The sequence below is a fragment of the Haliotis rubra genome, unplaced genomic scaffold (genome assembly GCF_003918875.1).
Source record: "Haliotis rubra isolate DU_JTF1 unplaced genomic scaffold, ASM391887v1 Scf267, whole genome shotgun sequence".
In the NCBI taxonomy this organism is placed as follows: Eukaryota; Metazoa; Mollusca; class Gastropoda; order Lepetellida; family Haliotidae; genus Haliotis; species Haliotis rubra.
The window spans coordinates 951,893-970,935 of record NW_025766747.1 but is presented as its reverse complement, the minus strand read 5'-3'; the positions used below and the strand labels follow the sequence as shown (position 1 = coordinate 970,935).

General features: G+C 39.2%; 1 protein-coding gene across 3 annotated transcripts; it reads right to left on the bottom strand.

Moving 5' to 3' along the window:
• Nucleotides 1-2,088: 2,088 nt before the first annotated feature.
• On the bottom strand, nt 2,089-16,003 carry LOC124280404. Of its 3 annotated transcripts, XM_046716315.1 has the most exons (21): nt 13,864-14,064; nt 13,400-13,539; nt 12,526-12,946; nt 11,693-12,184; nt 11,276-11,632; nt 10,754-10,908; nt 10,315-10,437; nt 10,096-10,218; nt 9,802-9,873; nt 9,457-9,575; nt 9,186-9,290; nt 8,749-8,838; nt 8,207-8,326; nt 7,886-8,084; nt 6,246-6,392; nt 5,479-5,567; nt 5,123-5,193; nt 4,525-4,616; nt 3,374-3,533; nt 3,114-3,193; nt 2,089-2,962 (listed from the first exon to the last, which is right to left on the bottom strand). In XM_046716315.1, exons 1-21 carry the CDS (start codon nt 13,971-13,973, stop codon nt 2,958-2,960), a joined length of 3,270 nt encoding a protein of 1,089 aa, XP_046572271.1. In that variant the 5' UTR covers nt 13,974-14,064; the 3' UTR covers nt 2,089-2,957. The 3 variants fall into 3 exon arrangements, with proteins under 3 accessions (XP_046572271.1, XP_046572272.1, XP_046572270.1); XM_046716316.1 differs by lacking the exon at nt 13,864-14,064 and adding an exon at nt 15,938-16,003 and having other exon boundaries at nt 11,276-12,184; XM_046716314.1 differs by having other exon boundaries at nt 11,276-12,184; nt 13,864-14,065.
• Nucleotides 16,004-19,043: the final 3,040 nt, after the last annotated feature.

Genomic DNA, 19,043 nt, shown 5'->3' with positions numbered 1-19,043 from the left:
TCGTCTTGGAAGAGGCATGACCATTCCGTTTAAATTCAGAGTGGTCTTCCCCGAAATATGTTCCAATTGGTCGTGTGTTTTTTCATGAGGTAGAAGAGTTGGTTGACATTTTAATCCGCTTTATTGATGTATTCATTGGTAATAATGAAAATTCGGTTTACTAATACGCTTGCTTTAGAATCCCCCAGTAGAAACTTAGTAATATCAATATTGAGGCAAGCGCCAGTCTTGCGAGTTGTACCAGTTTGTAAACTGAGAGATTAGATGTTTAGTTTTCTCACATACAAAGACTAAGCGCTCAAGGGTTTCTGTTTCTCTGACACATGAAGTACAGAGATTATCTTGATTAATACCTATTTTACATAGAAATGACTTTGTTGAAACTATTCTGTGCCTCAATTTAAACTGGAAGGTCCTAGCCTTAGTTTGAAATACCTTTGTTATTTCAGTATCACACGTTAAAATATCTCAAAGCAAAGTATTCATCCAGATACCTCGTGCACTATTATGTGTGTATGTGTAAGAGAGGTGATAGTTGACTGAACATAAAAGTAAGTGAGGGAGCGTAAGTAAAGTGTGTGTGTTCATGGACGATATATATTATGTAAATAGATAATCGGCCTTGACTGTCTATTTGTGGTTCAGCGAGCTGTGTCTGGAATATGCTAACATGTACTAATTTTGAAAATGTATTTTCTCATCAACCAGTATAAAATCCCGAATTGTCGACTATGTTTATATGACTGTGAAACAAAACATTTGTGATATTTTTACGTTAACCCATAACCAATTAGCTGAACGAGCAGCAGTTCCAACGGAATCCTCTGATCATATGTTGGAATCCCATAGTCGCCTTAATTCTAATCAGGGTTTTTGCCCTCTCTACCCTTGTTGGGCTCGCCAGGCTGGCAAACAGATACACCACCCTCTGAAACATTCAGGTACTTCATCCCTCCAACCACCATCACAGTGATAAACAGAACCATCAGAACGTTTCCGAGGAGTAAATGCTCCCCACTCTTTCTTGATGGTTTATTGCCAAATGCTGTGGTCCTCAGAATAAAGGAGTTCACTTACATGAATTATGACGAAGGAGACATATTGAACATCCATTATTTCACAGCCTTAAGGTATTATGTGATTTGGTTGACTATTAAGATAAATCGTATTAATAGAAAGGAACCTTTGCTTTTGTACACACAGTTACATGTTCATGGATAGATGGTGTGCTGTATATTAGGAATGAATGCTTCTCAGGTTACTCATTTTCTCAACATGTTGTACATTCATATTGTTAGTGTTATCTTAACATTTATGTCATTTTCAATTTTTAATTATGTGATCACTTTCAAATGTAAAGAATTCCCTTGGGGGTAAAAATGTACTGTCATTGTCAATGTCAATGTATTGCAATGTTTTATCGACAAATATAGAGAACATTTGGAATATATCAGCTAACCATGTATGTGGGTACTGAAATAATTTAAAACAAATGCATACCAAGATCACATTGTTTTATTGATTTTTGTGCCTTAGAATATGTACATTGCATTTACTATATGTACACATTAAAGTGGCCATAGCATATTGAAAACGTTTTAGACAGATGTTGGTCTATACTTCTTCATATATAAAGAAGTATATATATATTCGGTTATGCTCTCACATTTTCTAAATACATTCACTTCTTTATGTAAACATATAACAGCTACTCATACAGGATAGCGCCAGAGTATGGAATAATTCCGATAATGATGGACTGGTGTTAAAGGAACATATGTACCACTGGTGGTGAATGACAAGCTACAAGGGTTAACGTTATTTCAGGATGGAGTTTGTGTTGTCTCCGGAAAATAAAACAGGATACATGAATATGAGTATATCAGCGTTGGAAATTCCCTCCTGCCCGAAGGTCTGTTTTGCTCCCGGAGAGTCACACGATGGTCGGGCTGTTGTTGTTATTGCGTAATGTATTCAATGCAATCCATTTTAATATATACGAGGTAAACTCTAACTTAATGTAAGAAGTTACCTTATTCTTCCTTACGTTTTCTGAGATAATAATTGTGTTTCGGTCCTCATTTGCCATTGGCCAAGTAATCGAAATTACCCAATTAGAGTCCGTTTTAGAATTGCACTCATAACAGTGTATTACTGAGGAAGCTATAGACATGCGATGCCTACGACCGTGTGTATGGAGCTCTGGTTAAAGTTGACAATATGGCGACACTCAAGCGTGCCTTCCTCAAATTTACCTTCCTGTTGCTTTTGTTAGTCCAGAAATTTCTGGACTGGCAGCATTTTATCCGGTCTGGTAACTTAGGAGAGTTGCCAGACCGGTTGTCTGGATGAAATAAGTTTGGGGAATTTTCAGCACTGAGTACATATAAGCAGCGTCTGATGTACACTGTACTCATTAACGTACACTTGTCCTCCGTCATCTCGTGTACTTTCTACTACATCAAAGTAGCCAGGTTCAGTTTCACAAATATCAGATCCATCTTGGATCAACCAAAGCCAATAATCGTTACCATAACGTATGTGTATCGTACTGAGCATACAACTGATCTCTTGTATGGTTTATATCTCCGACAGGCAAAACCAATTACAGTTTCTTGTTATCATGTCTACATGTTCATTTTCCTGGCCACCACATTGGTTTCAGTGCTATGCATAGCATCTACGATCTACGGAGGACGGTAACGTTGAGTTGAGTTTACACATGATCTACAAAACAGTTTACTCAAACAAACACGAAATGATCCAAGACTCGCACATTCATTATAGAAAGAAGACAATGTGATATTTACTCAAATCATATTATTGAAAAAAAAAGACTGTCGTCCTTTGTGAAATAGTATTCACTACAGGATCTTTCAAACTCCACTTTACAAACGCTGGTTTTGCACCATGTTTCAATCAACCCTCTCAGGCCCTACTTCCAGGATAACCCAAAGTTAATCTGAAATGAAAACAAGGACTGGAATTATGTAAATCCTTTCAAATGTACAATATGATACGACACTAGGAAATATTTATCCATCCAAATTTGAACGTGCTGTACGCTACAATAATATTGTGATGCATATTGTAAGACAAGGAAATCTGCCTACCGGTGAACCGTTTCCGTATGTCTGCGGTCGTATTATCCTCCACAGATCTCTCAATATTGTTTCGGAAGGATATTCTGAAACTGAAATGTGCCGACATATATTATAATTCTTTAACATGACAATTACAATACAATACAATGCAATTCAATTTGTATAATACAAATAATCTATATCCATTTAGGAAATATGCACAAGCAAAAGGTGCGTTTTTTAATATCATTTTTCGATATTTTTGCTAACAGATAAGTGGTCAAGAATACCTTTGGCCATTCCTACTGAGAAGACACGACCCCATCTTTCGCTTCCTGTACTCAGTCATCATCTTGGCATTCTCAGCCTCTGTGTAGTCCTGCCATCCGTGTCGCCCATCGTTCCTCTGCCACACAAACGACCTGTCACTTTCTGGTCGGCCATGCTTTTCTGAATACAACACAACGTGTTCGATCATTTCACCTGATACATTAACACATTTCACCTGATACAGTAACACTTTTAACCTGATACAGCAACACATTTCACCTGATACAATAACACATTTCACCTGATACAGCAACACATTTCACCTGATACAATAACACATTTCACCTGATACAGCAACACATTTCACCTGATACAATAACACATTTCACCTGATACAGCAACACATTTCACCTGATACAGCAACACATTTCACCTGATACAATAACACATTTCACCTGATATGGCAACACATTTCACCTGATACAATAACACATTTCACCTGATATGGCAACACATTTCACCTGATACAGCAATACATTTCACCTGATACAGCAACACATTAACCTGATACAGCAAGACATGTTACCTGATACAATAACACATTTCACCCGTGAAGATCAGGGTTAGAATTGGTCTTCAGCAACCCATCCTTGTCGTTGACACATGTCATCGTATCCCAACTGCGTAGGTCGATGTTCATCACTGGATTGTCTTGTCCTGACTCGATTATTTACAGAACGCCGCCATATAGCTGGAATATTGCTGATTGCGGCGTTAAACAACAACAAAACCAAATCAAACCAGTAATACATTTAGTGTTGTAAAATGTTGGTTTCTTTCATGTTTAGAGCCCATTCAGCAATATTGCTAGCTATATGAAGGTGATCCGTAAATATTCGCCTCTGGATCAGACAGTCCAGTGATTGCATCAAATGATAGTATGATCATCGAGCTATGCAAATTGTATACAATCACATGGACCTGCCTAATCTGACCTGCCGATCCCGTTAGTTGCGTCTTAAAAGCAGGGGATGCGGAGGACCAATTCCGATGTCGTCGAATAAGTGAATCATGTCTCGTGAATATTATATACAGCCGAAACCAAGTTAAGTTAGCTTGTTCATGTATGATAATCTCAGGTAGAGCCTTTAGGCGATGTACTGATCCTCACCTGTATGTTGAGGGTGACTGAGAGAGAGGCTGGTATCACTCTTCTTGGTTGACTGTGGGGAACTCCTCTCCAGCAGACAGGCAAATGGGTCCCTGAATGGATCATATATCACGGTGCACATTGCAAACTTCAGTATTCCCTCAACACCATGGCACACAGTAAAGTGAGTGATGGTTGCCTCATTAACTAATATTCCAGCAATATCACGGTCGGGTACAAGGAAAATGGGTTTAAGCCGCATTAAGCAATATTCCAGCGATATTAATATTAATGCGTTTTACACACAGCAAAGAAACAATGAAAGACAACATGTCGTAATATTAAAACCTTAAAATAAATGAAAAAAAACAACACTTGACATGTACTAATGGAGTCATGATACTTAGGAGATAAACATACTGTGTTGGAAAATCAGAGGTATATAACTTGATTATATACCTCTGAATGACTGATTAACCAATCACAATCCAGAATTTACTGAAGTCATGGTAGAATTTCAAATATGGTTATACTGGGATCCCAGGTGCGGGATAACTAGGCTGGGTAACAGTACATAATAGACTTAATGATATATTGAACTAAAAGTTTAGGAACACACCTCATTGCCACGTCGTACATATTGTTTTCCCCAAACCTGTACTTGTGGATACTTTCATTGTCCCATCTCACCTACGAACAACGCACATATGATATTTATACACATGCATAATCTAAACATATTACATAATTGATGTCACACACGCGTTTTTCATGGTAACATGAAAATTCAAGTTTTGACAAGAGTTAGGATACCAGTGGAAAATGTTAATGAATAGTCTGGTGGGACTTACAATAGAGGAAAGATATAACTGATGGGACAGTCAAACCTCTAGCAACATCTCAGATTGATTAGCTGCAAGGAGAATCGTTGTATTATTTAGAAACATAAGCTAGAGACAAGAAGAAAGACGTCACCATGATTATCTGTCCTTTGCGTCTTATGACAGTTCCGTGACTCCCGGGCCCGCCATCCTGGTTCCCATACGACTCCTGCCAGTGTGGACCTCAAACAAAACGTCACATAGACACTAATGGTCAAATGCCCAGTACAGACCTCAAACAAAACGTCACATAGACACTAATGGTCAAATGCCCAGTACAGACCTCAAACAAAACGTCACATAGACACTAATGGTCAAATGCCCAGTACAGACCTCAAACCAAACGTCACATAGACACTAATGGTCAAATGCCCAGTACAGACCTCAAACAAAACGTAACATAGACGCTAATGGTCAAATGCCCAGTACAGACCTCAAACAAAACGTCACATAGACACTAATGGTCAAATGCCCAGTACAGACCTCAAACAAAACGTCACATAGACACTAATGGTCAAATGCCCAGTACAGACCTCAAACAATACGTCACATAGACACTAATGGTCAAATGCCCAGTACAGACCTCAAATTTCAAAGAATGTGTTGTGTTAAGATCCCATAAACAGTAAAGTTAGATTCATGTGTATATCGAAGGAACACGCTGGGTCGCAGATCAATATTTCTGCAACATCCAAATTAATGCTGCGCACGAGTCGTCCCATCCTCGATAATCTCCAGGGTATACGTTACGATCACTCTCCACTATACCCTGGAGATTATCGAGGATGGAGATGTCCTTATTTCTAAATTATGTATTTATGTACTCTTGGTGAACTAACTTTAACAGTTGCAGGCGTTTACCTCGTTCGACTTGAGCTCCTATCTCAACCATATGGCTATCACCAAATGTCCGCGGTTGGTCATCCACAATCAGAACATCGAACTCGTTTTGGACGCCGCATCTGTAAACGTTCCGTTGACCGTTGTCCCATAAGACCCACACACTTGCTGAAAATTCCAGAGGTTTAGAATAAAATATTAGGTACACAACTTTTCAAAGAGCAATGCAGACCTGATTTCGACAGATAACGAGTATTCCTGTTATAGCTCCGCACCTTAGCCTATTATGGGGGTAAAGCCTAAAGTGATGCAAGTCTTGGACGTTTACCACTAAGATAAAAACCACATGAATGGTTATGGCGCTTACCTGCCTAAAAACATTAGTGGCGTGAAACCAGATTCGAACCCAGGACCATTTGTTTTGGGCGTGCTCAACGGTTACCTAACTCTGTTTTGTCTTCTCATCTAAGGTGTGGAGTTTTCTCACCCAAAATATGTTGTCAACTCTTTGATTCTTTCGTAACGAGTACTCTTAGCTATGGTTGTGAGATATGGGGCTTAAACTATGCACCGGAAATAGAAAAAATACATCTTAGGTTTTGTAAGAAAATACTACACGTCCATCCTAAAGCATCAAATGCAGCAGTTTACAGTGAACTTGGTAGAATACCGTTGTATGTAAATAGATATTGTAGAGTTTTACTGGTTTAAATTGGTATACACTGAAAACATGGTCTTGAAAGCTGCATATAACATATCACTGCTTTATTGTGAAAAAGGTGAAAAGATTGGTGTAACTCAGTGAAGGAATTGTTGTGTAGAAATGGTTATGCATGTGTTTGGCTAGATCCGTATTCTGTTGATTGCATGCCATTTGTGGCCTCATTTAAACAACGCATGAATGATAATTATATGCAGAAATGGCGAAGTGAGTTAGAAAAGAGTAGTAAACTTACATTGTATACGAAAGTTAAACAGGTGTTTGAATATGACTATTATCTTAGTTGGATTCCACAGAATATACGATGCTATCTAACAAAGATTAGAATACCATGTCATAAGCTACAAATTGAAATAGGACGTTACAAAAACATAGATAGAAATTTGAGATTTTGTGAATTTTGTCTGTCATCTGGTACCAACGTCATAGAGGACGAATACCATTTTTTGCTTGTGTGTCCAAATCACCATACAAACAGAGTGAAATATATAGGTAAATATTACTGGGAACATCCAGATGAATCTAAATTCATAGAGCTGTTGGAGTGTACATCTAAACTTCCATTGCTGCATTTGCCTAAGTATATTAAAATGTGTTTGTATAGATAATAAGTCAAGCCTCCATTTTCTGGCACAAATGTACATTTCTGTAGAAAACAGACGAGGGACGTTAGTCCAAGTCTTTGAAGCAAATAGACACTTTTCTTGTCTTGCTCAAAGAATAGAAACGCCTGAGACGACCGAACAACCTGAGTCACCAACACAGTAAAATATCTGTGCTGTGTTGTGTGCTCAGCGTTGTTGACTGTACGTACATGAATAGGAACAATAAAACAAGACAGGCACGGCGACAAACCCAGATCTAGATGCCTAAGATGAAAATACTGTATATATGACGTTTACAGCCAGCTGGTATATTATGTGAATGTTATTGTATTTACGGCCATCAGCATCGTGGTTGATGACTGTCCCGGGACCCTGCGAGTCTTGGTCCCCCCACATCCAGTCTGGTCCACGGACCACTCTGCTGCCCAGTGGGGGTAAGTTGTCTCTTGTCGTGATGTTATCAAAACTGTCAATAGCTCCGAGATTGCCCTCAACGTTGTAGATGTTCATTTTGACCAATGTGGCAATCTCTTCCTGAGATGAAAGGATAGGAAGAAAAACTGTAAACTATATAATTAAATCGCCTTTTCGATTTGAGATTGGGCAAACATAAGTCCAGACATACAACAAGGAACAAGTATACATGCTAGTCTCACCTTTTCTGATGTTGTCAAAGTGTCGCCTAAGGCGTTGATCACCATTTCCATTTCACTTTTAAAGTTATCTGACTCGGTATCCCGACGTCTCATGTACACCAAAACATTACTCGCTATCCTCTGTAATTAATAAACAGTTGTTTACTTCAATGATGAATAATATGATGAGCTCAAGATGGGACATTCAACACAAGTCATGCAGGCTGCTGCCCTCTGCTGTTGTTTGTTGGTGTGTCTCTTTTATACGTAAATACCAAGGTTTTGAATGTTAATTAAACCTCCCGAAGAACACTGGATATTGCTTTTAAACACAATTATGATTAGAAAAAACCCTTACTTTACTTTGTTATCTTTACTCTGTGTCGACGAATGTAAATCAGAATAGTGAGAATATATTTGTTTCAAATTATCGAGGCTCTCCCGTCCCTCTTCAAAACAAACCATAGCCATATTCGGCACATGCTGCCACAAAAGCCTTATAGACCGAAAAGTTATAATTACCGTCTACATGAATAGTCTACATATGTTTAGACACTGCTCACCCGAAGTCGTTGGTGGTTACAAAGTGTCTTCACGTCTTTTCCTTCCAGCAGTTTTCCGTGGCACAACTTCACCATAGATTCGAGAAATGTCTGCATTGTTGAAAACATAAGATTATTGTTCAAAATTACTATAGATTTTCAATGCTATTGAAGAGCGCTGACAAAAAACCTGTCACCCTACCCCCGATTCCCCACCCCATCCCCCTCCAGCACACACGTCACCGAACGCCTATGTAGGGAACCGAACCAGTATCTTTGGCTTTTCGCGGTTCTTTAGAACATAATCCGTCATTACTGACAAATATCAAGTACAAACACAATCATAAGATAATACGTTTTCACTTCCAAATGAGCACTCGCACCAAGGTTAATGGGATGTTTGGCTAGATGTTAATGCAATATCGTAAACGTAACCGAAAACACCCAATCAAACTCACCCTGTCGGCCTCCCCGATTGGGATCCACACAAGAGGACTTGCTATATATGTTCTGGCATGTTCACTTCCTAATGCTCCAACTGCACCAATGAGGCGCATTTTATCCTGAAGACAAATATAGAAAAATGTTTATTAAATCATGCGATATGTTGTCCAACTGGTGTGTCGAGATCATTCATTCTTTAATAAACGTGTAAAAGAAACTCCAAACTAAATAGCACAACATAGATCAGGCTATAATGTACATTTTTACAACATCCAGACATCGTACTTTCTCAGATGGGCACGTTGTATCTGGCGCTGTCTCCGGTAACTCTGCAGATGCCAATCCATCAGTTATGAAGACAATCCTTGGTGGAACCAAAAGGCCTCCCATATTACAGATGCCACCTACATATTACACATGACATGGTTTTGAAAAAGAAACACTTTTACTAAAACACAAAAGCCAAACAAGATAGCTAGAAGATGAACATTTTAAATAGTTAGATATCTGGCTGCTCCTTACATTCGAATCAATGACAAAGACACATATTTCCTAGGCCGTGTAAAGTAATGTTGACACATAATGACAAGGATAAAAGATCACAACGTTGTGACACGATGAGTTACACACCTCTTGAAAGACAGGCAAGGGCAACCACCAGGGACTGGAGAAGTGGAGAAGGACCTCCTCGCTCTACTTTTTCTGATGAGAAATGCATGTTCAATTTGCAACATGAAACACTTCCTTCGGCTTTGAAAACGTCAAACTATATACAAGTGTGAATATACAAAAGCGGAATCTTAGTATAATATGCTCATAGACTTTGCTATGTTATGTGGGAACATTTATAGATAGCTGCAGGCTTCTGGAAAAGGAAAATAACTCAGTTTGCATTTGTTAGCCCAATATTGCAATCAGACTTACCAAGAGCATCCTGCAGACTTGCGTAGTCATTCGAAAGATGGTGTATTACTTTAGCCTTTCCTCCGAATGTCACTAAAGCGACGTTTTCCTCAATATCATACTTTTCAGCAACCTCTTCAATACCTAGTCAATTGAAAGGTATCAATTATCACACGATACAACAACTGTTTCACATTATATATTTTAGTTGTTTAGCATCTTTAACGTAACTATAAATACCAGTAAGGAAGTCAAGGACAATATCCTTCATCTGTGCAAATGCCTGTTCACTGATGCTCCCAGACGTGTCCAGACAAAACACTGTGTCCAATGCTGCTTCAGCTCGGAGAGATCCGTCGTCATCTGGAACAACCGCACCCAAGAGGACACATTTAACATACAGTAAATGAGTATGGGGCTATGCCGTTTCGACATTATTCCAGCAATATCACAACAGTGACACCACAACTGGGCGTCACAAATTGTGTCTAATTGGATAATTGAAACCGAGCCTTCGACGTGACGAGCGGACGCTTTAACCACTAGTCTATGTAGCTACCCATGTTGTATATTAATATATACACACAGGAATAATGATGCAGGAATAGACAGAAAACCGGTTTAAAATACGGCAAGGCGCGACATTGGCATAACTCGATGTGTAAACAGTACAGCGTACCTTCCTGAAGTACGTCTTCAAGTCCGCTCCACAGCCTTGTGTCATCTGGATTACTGCTAATAAGACTCTGTACATCTAACACCGGACGTTTTCTACCTTTCGACGGTTCGCCAGACCTTGTCCTTTCCTTTTTAATGGGCACGAGCGATTTACCACTAAAACATAAATATTTACACCGAACAATGTTCCGATGTTTATTGTGTGAGTGAGTTTAGTTTTACGCCGCACTCAGCAATTTTCCAGCTATATGACGGCAGTCTGTAAATAATCGAATCTGGGTCAGACAATCCAGTGATCAACAGCATCAGCATCGATCTACTCAATTGGGATACGATGGCATGTGTCAGCCAAGACAGCGAGCCTGACCACCCGGTCGCGTTAGTCGCCTCTTACGACAAGTATAGGTTACTGAAGATCAATTCTAGCCCGGATCTTCACGGGTCGTTTATTGTGTGACATTATTGTGTGATAACGCTGAAATGTTCGTTCACACATTTGAGTTTCATAAGGAAATGGAATTACCTGGTGAGACTCTTCAAGACATCATCCCTGTCTACTGTTCCGTCGCTGGGATCATGGAGACCCATTAGATATGCAAGAGTTGCGTCATGTTTTTCGCGATCTTCTTTCCATTCTTCTTCCTTCAAGTTAGCGAGTGTCTTAACCTTTTGACCTTCACCTTTTCCAGAAGGTTTATACCCCGACGTGTCCTGACCTGCTTTCAAGCGATCAAGCGTCATTACGTTGCTTGACGTTGAACTCGAAAACAGTCGTGTATTTTTTCTTGAGTATTTCGTCTGAACTTTGGACGCAGCCAGACTATCAGCGACCTTGCCGACGCCATCCTGTTTCGTTGTGTTTATGGTACCGGACGTTTCATGGTTACGACTGGTTTCTGGTTTTATCTTTGAACCCGATGCATGGGTAGTTGCATCTGCAGTTGCTGCAGTGGCTCGTTCATTTTCCTTTGTTTGGGCTGCATCTGATCTGTTTTCCTTGCGGACAGGTTCATGGGTGCAGCCATGGTTCTCTTGACTCCCGTGATCAGTTCTTGAGAAGTCATCAGGTCCATTGCGTTGTACCTGATGGTCAGAACTTAACGTGGAGAGCGACGTGTGGCTCGCCAAATCATCTTGTGATTCATCTTTGACAGTTAATCTTGGTTCGTCATTCTTCTCAAAACTTTGTGTCAAACGGTTTTTTTCTTCAGCTATGACTTTTTGGATCTCAGCACTGGTCAGGCCTGCCTGGAGTGTGCACAGTACATGAGAGAGTGTCGACATAATCTCATCATTCTGCTGTCTGTGTAGGGCGAACTGAGTTTCAATGAAATGTTTTTGTTTCTTCATTTCTCTATCAATAACAGCAAACCTCTCCTTTGTGGATGCTACACTCTCCAGTTGTGTGTTTCTTCCCTCCGTCATGCAATACCTGTAAATTAAAATTTGAACAGTTTTCTTTCTAGATAACTATTTAAAGTGCATTGTGTAGGGATGTATAATGCCACATTATTCCGAACTTGTAAGTTATGATCCCTAATATATCTAGCCATCTGGTAATATATTATTATCATTTTATATGGGCAGAGAAGTATGTGAACGCACACCTCTGGTTGATAGCATAAGTAATGGTCCTTGTGTCAAAATTCGTCCATACATGAATACATGTAGAATCTAATTTCTGAATTTAGTCCAAGCAAAGGTCAAGAATGGAGTACGAATTGTCCGTCTTGGTTCACTACAGTTCGATAGAACAAGCGGAGAACTATTTACCTGGTGGACTGATTACCGGTTCTGTGGTTCCCAAATCCGCGATGGAAAGAAGTGCAAGTGTCTGTATTTTCTCTATTAACTTTAAGGGCTGTTTTGATCTCAGGTTTTGAATGCACGCAGTTTGAAACAAGACAACGTATAGCATTCATAAAGTCCTTTGCACATCTGACGAACAGGTCATTCTCGAAATGACGAAATGTAAAAGCAATGGGATGGACCTTCACCGTAACCAGTTTGACTGCTTGGTGCTTATGTACATCACGAATGAAGGTGTGTAGTTGAGTCGGATCCCGAACCATGGCTTCACAAAATTCCTCATCAATTCGATCAGGGTCTTCTAATTTCGGCTGTGTGAGGGTTAGTGTTGATGTCACTGAACCATGAGATCCTTTCCAGTGGATACAGGCGAGCGTGTCTGTAACTGAAAAGGAATACATTTGGTGAACATCCGAAAATTAAATGCATGTCCACAATGTTTGTTTTCTTCATTTCAGTTTTTTAATGTAAGTTTTACAAAGAAATTTATAATCTTTTAAGTAATTACTACACTATACGATATTATGAATCTGTATTCTAATTTCGAAGTATCAATACAATTCATGTAAACATTATGATCTGAACATGGAATTTAAGACATCGTATCATTATAACATATACAAATATATTTACATTAAGTGTGTCCAAAAATATTGTGCGTCCTGTTTAAAGTGTCCAAAGAATTCAATTATTTCGTTTGTGGATTGTTTTGTTTGTTACCTCATCTCTCGAAAATTAGATAACTGCTCCCTCGTTCAGTTAGGAACTGATTCGTCATGTTGTACCGAAGTACCTTATACTTATTGGCAACATCAAAATAGATCATGTCTAATCGTACCCTGTATCCTTTCTCCTCGGCCAACTGCATTTGACAACACCTCGTTTAAATGAACATCAGCATCGGGAAATGATTCATTGTTTGAAACCATCATTCCTCTCTGATATTCTCGGAAATGCAAAGAGTCCATGGTGTGCTTACTGAAAAAAAGAACAGGCATTTCCTCCCAGTCATGACAGGTTCAAAGCGTGAAAGGTATATCACAGATACCAGATGGAGACTGCCAGTTAAAATGCAGCAGTGTGTGATTGCGAAAGAGGAAAGAGGCCCACCTGCACACAGCACAGTTACTCAGTGTATGGAAATTAAAGCGACAAAACCCTTTCCACGTCCATAAGAAATCTCTGCTAAAAGCGGATTTGATTGTACAGTTGTGGCGAAATCATGAGTACATATTTGTTTCAGCTGTACGATGTTGTTTGTAATCAAATCGAGTCTGGACCAGACAATCCAGTGATTGTTACCTTGCGATCCGATGACAGGGCATGCGTTTATGAATCACTATCAAATAGTGATGATACCAGGTGTTCGCGAAAAGGTGTGCGTATTTTGCCCCACCGGTGGAACCCATCATAGACAAATGCTAAGTCTAGTCAATTGTTCACTTGAAGTAATTCTGGAATATATGGTATAAATCAAAATAGGGAAATGCAATTCAGAGAAATATATCTTATTCGTTCATCATACCTGGAACATTTTATGGTGTAATAAACAGCATTAAACATTATCTTGCAACTCTTATGTTAACCAAAAGTACACCAGACTGTGTCAAAGAACACTGCTGTACTATACAAAAGCTTTGCAGTGTGCGTTCAGGTTCTAAGCATGTTTATTTTACACTTGTAGCAGCAGAAATAAAAACAAAAGGCCAGGAAAAATGGGAACTTAAATTTGGTCAGCTTGCCTGGAATGAGATTTGTGCTAAGGTGTTTAGTACATGTCAAGAAGTGAAACTGCGCTGGTTTCAGTATAGACTTGTGCACAATATACTTACAACAGATTCCTTTTTATTTAAACTAAAATATGTTCAGAATGATCTTTGTTCTTTTTGTAAGAGACAAACAGAAACTATCGTCCTTTTATTTTGGGAATGTGATGTTACTAAGAACTTTTGGGATCAGTTTCTGAAATGGATAGACCAGTGTGGTCATGTATGCAATATGAAGCTAAGTGCCGAATTTATACTATTTGGAGTTCAAGAAAACATAATAACAGATAAGGTTTTTTATTTCATTTTGCTTTTCGCAAAATTCTTTATTTACAAATGCAAATGTCAAAATTCAAAACTTAATTTTAGCAGATTTGTAATGGAAATGAACATTAGATACAAAATAGAAAAGGACATAGCTCTTAGAAACAGTGACCAACATAAGTTTGATCAGGCTTGGGTGTTATATCATTGAAGCAGCAATAATCAAGACCTTTGAATATATTCAACATGTGATACGAGGCCAGCAGATTCCTATCGAGGTGCGTGTGAATGTAGGTGTGTAAGAAGGTGAATGAGTGTTTGTCCTTATGGAAAAAACCCTTCATCCTCTGTACATGCTTTAAACACCCACGAAATACACTATTACATGCATTGCATGCTGGAACTCACATTACCCTGGGTGAGAGCTGTCACATTTGTAACAGGGAAGGAGGAAAAAATATATGTAAAACAGAAAAAATAGGGAAATGCATCGGACATCATGTTTGTCACTTAATCAAATTTTGAAATTTCCTCCACATGTCAACCGTAAAACTTCTTGAAAACTTTAATTCAGATTGAAATGATTATTACCGCAACGTGTAACAATTTCATGGAAAACGTTTAACTAACATGATGTGATATTATCACATTATTATTTGCATGGAAAGAGTTTGGAAAGAAGGGATGTGGAAAGCATTTTCATATATGGATGTGATATTATCACGCATGTATTCATTGCATGGAAAGCATTTTGATATAAGGATGTGATATTATCACGCATGTATTCATTGCATGGAAAGCATTTTGATATAAGGATTTGATATTATCACAGCATCTGCTTATTGCATGTAAAGTGTTTTGATATAAGGGTATGATATTATCACAGCATGGATTCATTGTAAGGAAAGTGTTTAAATATAGGGATGTGATATTATCACAGCATGTATTCATTGCATGGAAAGTGTTTAAAAATAAGGATTTGATATTATCACGAACGTTTACGAAATTGAATCAAGAATAGAACTGACAGACAGTATCAGATATTATTTTGTTTGGTGAAATTTTACTAATAGTTGAGAATGAGTTTTATATATATATTCAAGATTCCATTTCAAACTGAAAACAATTATTCCTTCTCAGGCGCAGAACATTTAGCCGTTAGGACAGACAGAGTTATCTCCCACACCGACACGCCAGAACACCCCTGATGCATGGCTATATATAGAGCAATCTTAACACTCATCACACCTTCATCCGCCACGTAGATTCAGTCTGCTCATCGATGAAGAAATATACTTTAAAATCGAAGTTCGATAAAGCATAAGCTGGGGAATAGTAATACTCACTCGAGCCACCCAGTGTTGTCCCCCAGCTCGGAAGGTATGTATTCACATCAATCCGGTTTTCCCGAACGTACTAAAAATAGCTGTCACATGCACATGACATCACTCGTGTTTCTTTGCCAGCGTTTCAATTTCCTCGTGTGGTGTTAGCTAAATCAAGCAGCCATTTGCATTTATATATTCAGGAATATTCTAACACAAACATGACCTCACTTATTTACAACAGCAACATAATATTGATAGGTACACACATACACACACGCTAACGCACACAGAAGCAAATCAAAGAGCTCCCAGATACATCCATGAATGTATGTGTGTAGCAGAAGGTTAAAGGGGAACCTGTAGAACTGTCAGTGGATATATTAGATGTGCATGTGTACCTGAAGGTCAAAAGAGAACCTGTAGAACTGTCAGTGGATATATAAGATGTGCTGTGTATCTGTGGGTTAAAGGGGAACCTGTAGAACTGTCAGTGGATATATAAGATGTGCATGTGTACCTGAAGGTCAAAGGGGAACCTGTAGAACTGTCAGTGGATATATAAGATGTACTGTGTATCTGAGGGTTAAAGGGGAACCTGTAGAACTGTCAGTGGATATATAAGATGTGCATGTGTATCTGAGGGTTAAAGGGGAACCTGTAGAACTGTCAGTGGATATATAAGATGTACTGTGTATCTGAGGGTTAAAGGGGAACCTGTAGAACTGTCAGTGGATATATAAGATGTACTGTGTATCTGAGGGTTAAAGGGAACCTGTAGAACTGTCAGTGGATATATAAGATGTACTGTGTATCTGAGGGTTAAAGGGAACCTGTAGAACTGTCAGTGGATATATAAGATGTACTGTGTATCTGAGGGTTAAAGGGGAACCTGTAGAACTGTCAGTGGATATATAAGATGTACTGTGTATCTGAGGGTTAAAGGGGAACCTGTAGAACTGTCAGTGGATATATAAGATGTACTGTGTATCTGTGGGTTAAAGGGGAACCTGTAGAACTGTCAGTGGATATATTAGATGTGCATGTGTACCTGAAGGTTAAAGGGGAACCTGTAGAACTGTCAGTGGATATATAAGATGTGCTGTGTATCTGTGGGTTAAAGGGGAACCTGTAGAACTGTCAGTGGATATATAAGATGTGCATGTGTACCTGAAGGTCAAAGGGGAACCTGTAGAACTGTCAGTGGATATATAAGATGTACTGTGTATCTGAGGGTTAAAGGGGAACCTGTAGAACTGTCAGTGGATATATAAGATGTACATGTGTATCTGAGGGTTAAAGGGGAACCTGTAGAACTGTCAGTGGATATATAAGATGTACTGTGTATCTGAGGGTTAAAGGGGAACCTGTAGAACTGTCAGTGGATATATAAGATGTACTGTGTATCTGAGGGTTAAAGGGGAACCTGTAGAACTGTCAGTGGATATATAAGATGTACTGTGTATCTGAGGGTCAAAGGGGAACCTGTAGAACTGTCAGTGGATATATAAGATGTGCATGTGTATCTGAAGGTCAAAGGGGAACCTGTAGAACTGTCAGTGGATATATTAGATGTGCATGTGTACCTGAAGGTCAAAGGGGAACCTGTAGAACTGTCAGTGGATATATTAGATGTGCATGTGTACCTGAAGATCAAAGGGGAACCTGTAGAACTGTCAGTGGATATATTAGATGTACTGTGTATCTGTGGGTTAAAGGGGAACCTGTAGAACTGTCAGTGGATATATTAGATGTGCATGTGTACCTGAAGATCAAAGGGGAACCTGTAGAACTGTCAGTGGATATATTAGATGTGCTGTGTATCTGTGGGTTAAAGGGGAACCTGTAGAACTGTCAGTGGATATATTAGATGTGCATGTGTACCTGAAGATCAAAGGGGAACCTGTAGAACTGTCAGTGGATATATTAGATGTGCTGTGTACCTGAAGATCAAAGGGGAACCTGTAGAACTGTCAGTGGATATATTAGATGTGCATGTGTACCTGAAGGTCAAAGGGGAACCTGTAGAACTGTCAGTGGATATATTAGATGTGCATGTGTACCTGAAGGTCAAAGGGGAACCTGTAGAACTGTCAGTGGATATATTAGATGTGCATGTGTACCTGAAGGTCAAAGGGGAACCTGTAGAACTGTCAGTGGATATATAAGATGTACTGTGTATCTGTGGGTTAAAGGGGAACCTGTAGAACTGTCAGTGGATATATTAGATGTGCATGTGTACCTGAAGGTCAAAGGGGAACCTGTAGAACTGTCAGTGGATATATAAGATGTGCTGTGTACCTGAAGGTCAAAGGGGAACCTGTAGAACTGTCAGTGGATATATTAGATGTGCTGTGTATCTGTGGGTTAAAGGGGAACCTGTAGAACTGTCAGTGGATATATTAGATGTGCATGTGTACCTGAAGGTCAAAGGGGAACCTGTAGAACTGTCAGTGGATATATTAGATGTGCTGTGTACCTGAAGATCAAAGGGGAACCTGTAGAACTGTCAGTGGATATATTAGATGTGATGTGTACCTGAAGATCAAAGGGGAACCTGTAGAACTGTCAGTGGATATATTACATGTGCTGTGTACCTGAAGATCAAAGGGGAACCTGTAGAACTGTCAGTGGATATATTAGATGTGCTGTGTATCTGTGGGTTAAAGGGGAACCTGTAGAACTGTCAGTGGATATATTAGATGTGCATGTGTACCTGAAGATCAAAGGGAACCTGTAGAACTGTCAGTGGATATATTAGATGTGCTGTGTATCTGAGAGGGTTAAAGGGAACCTGTAGAACTGTCAGTGGATATATTAGATGTACTGTGTATCTGTGGGTTAAAGGGAACCTGGAGAACTGTCAGTGGATATATAAGATGTGCATGTGTACCTGAAGGTCAAAGGGAACCTGTAGAACTGTCAGTGGATATATAAGATGTGCTGTGTACCTGAAGGTCAAAGGGAACCTGTAGAACTGTCAGTGGATATATTAGATGTGCTGTGTATCTGTGGGTTAAAGGGGAACCTGTAGAACTGTCAGTGGATATATTAGATGTGCATGTGTACCTGAAGATCAAAGGGGAACCTGTAGAACTGTCAGTGGATATATTAGATGTGCTGTGTA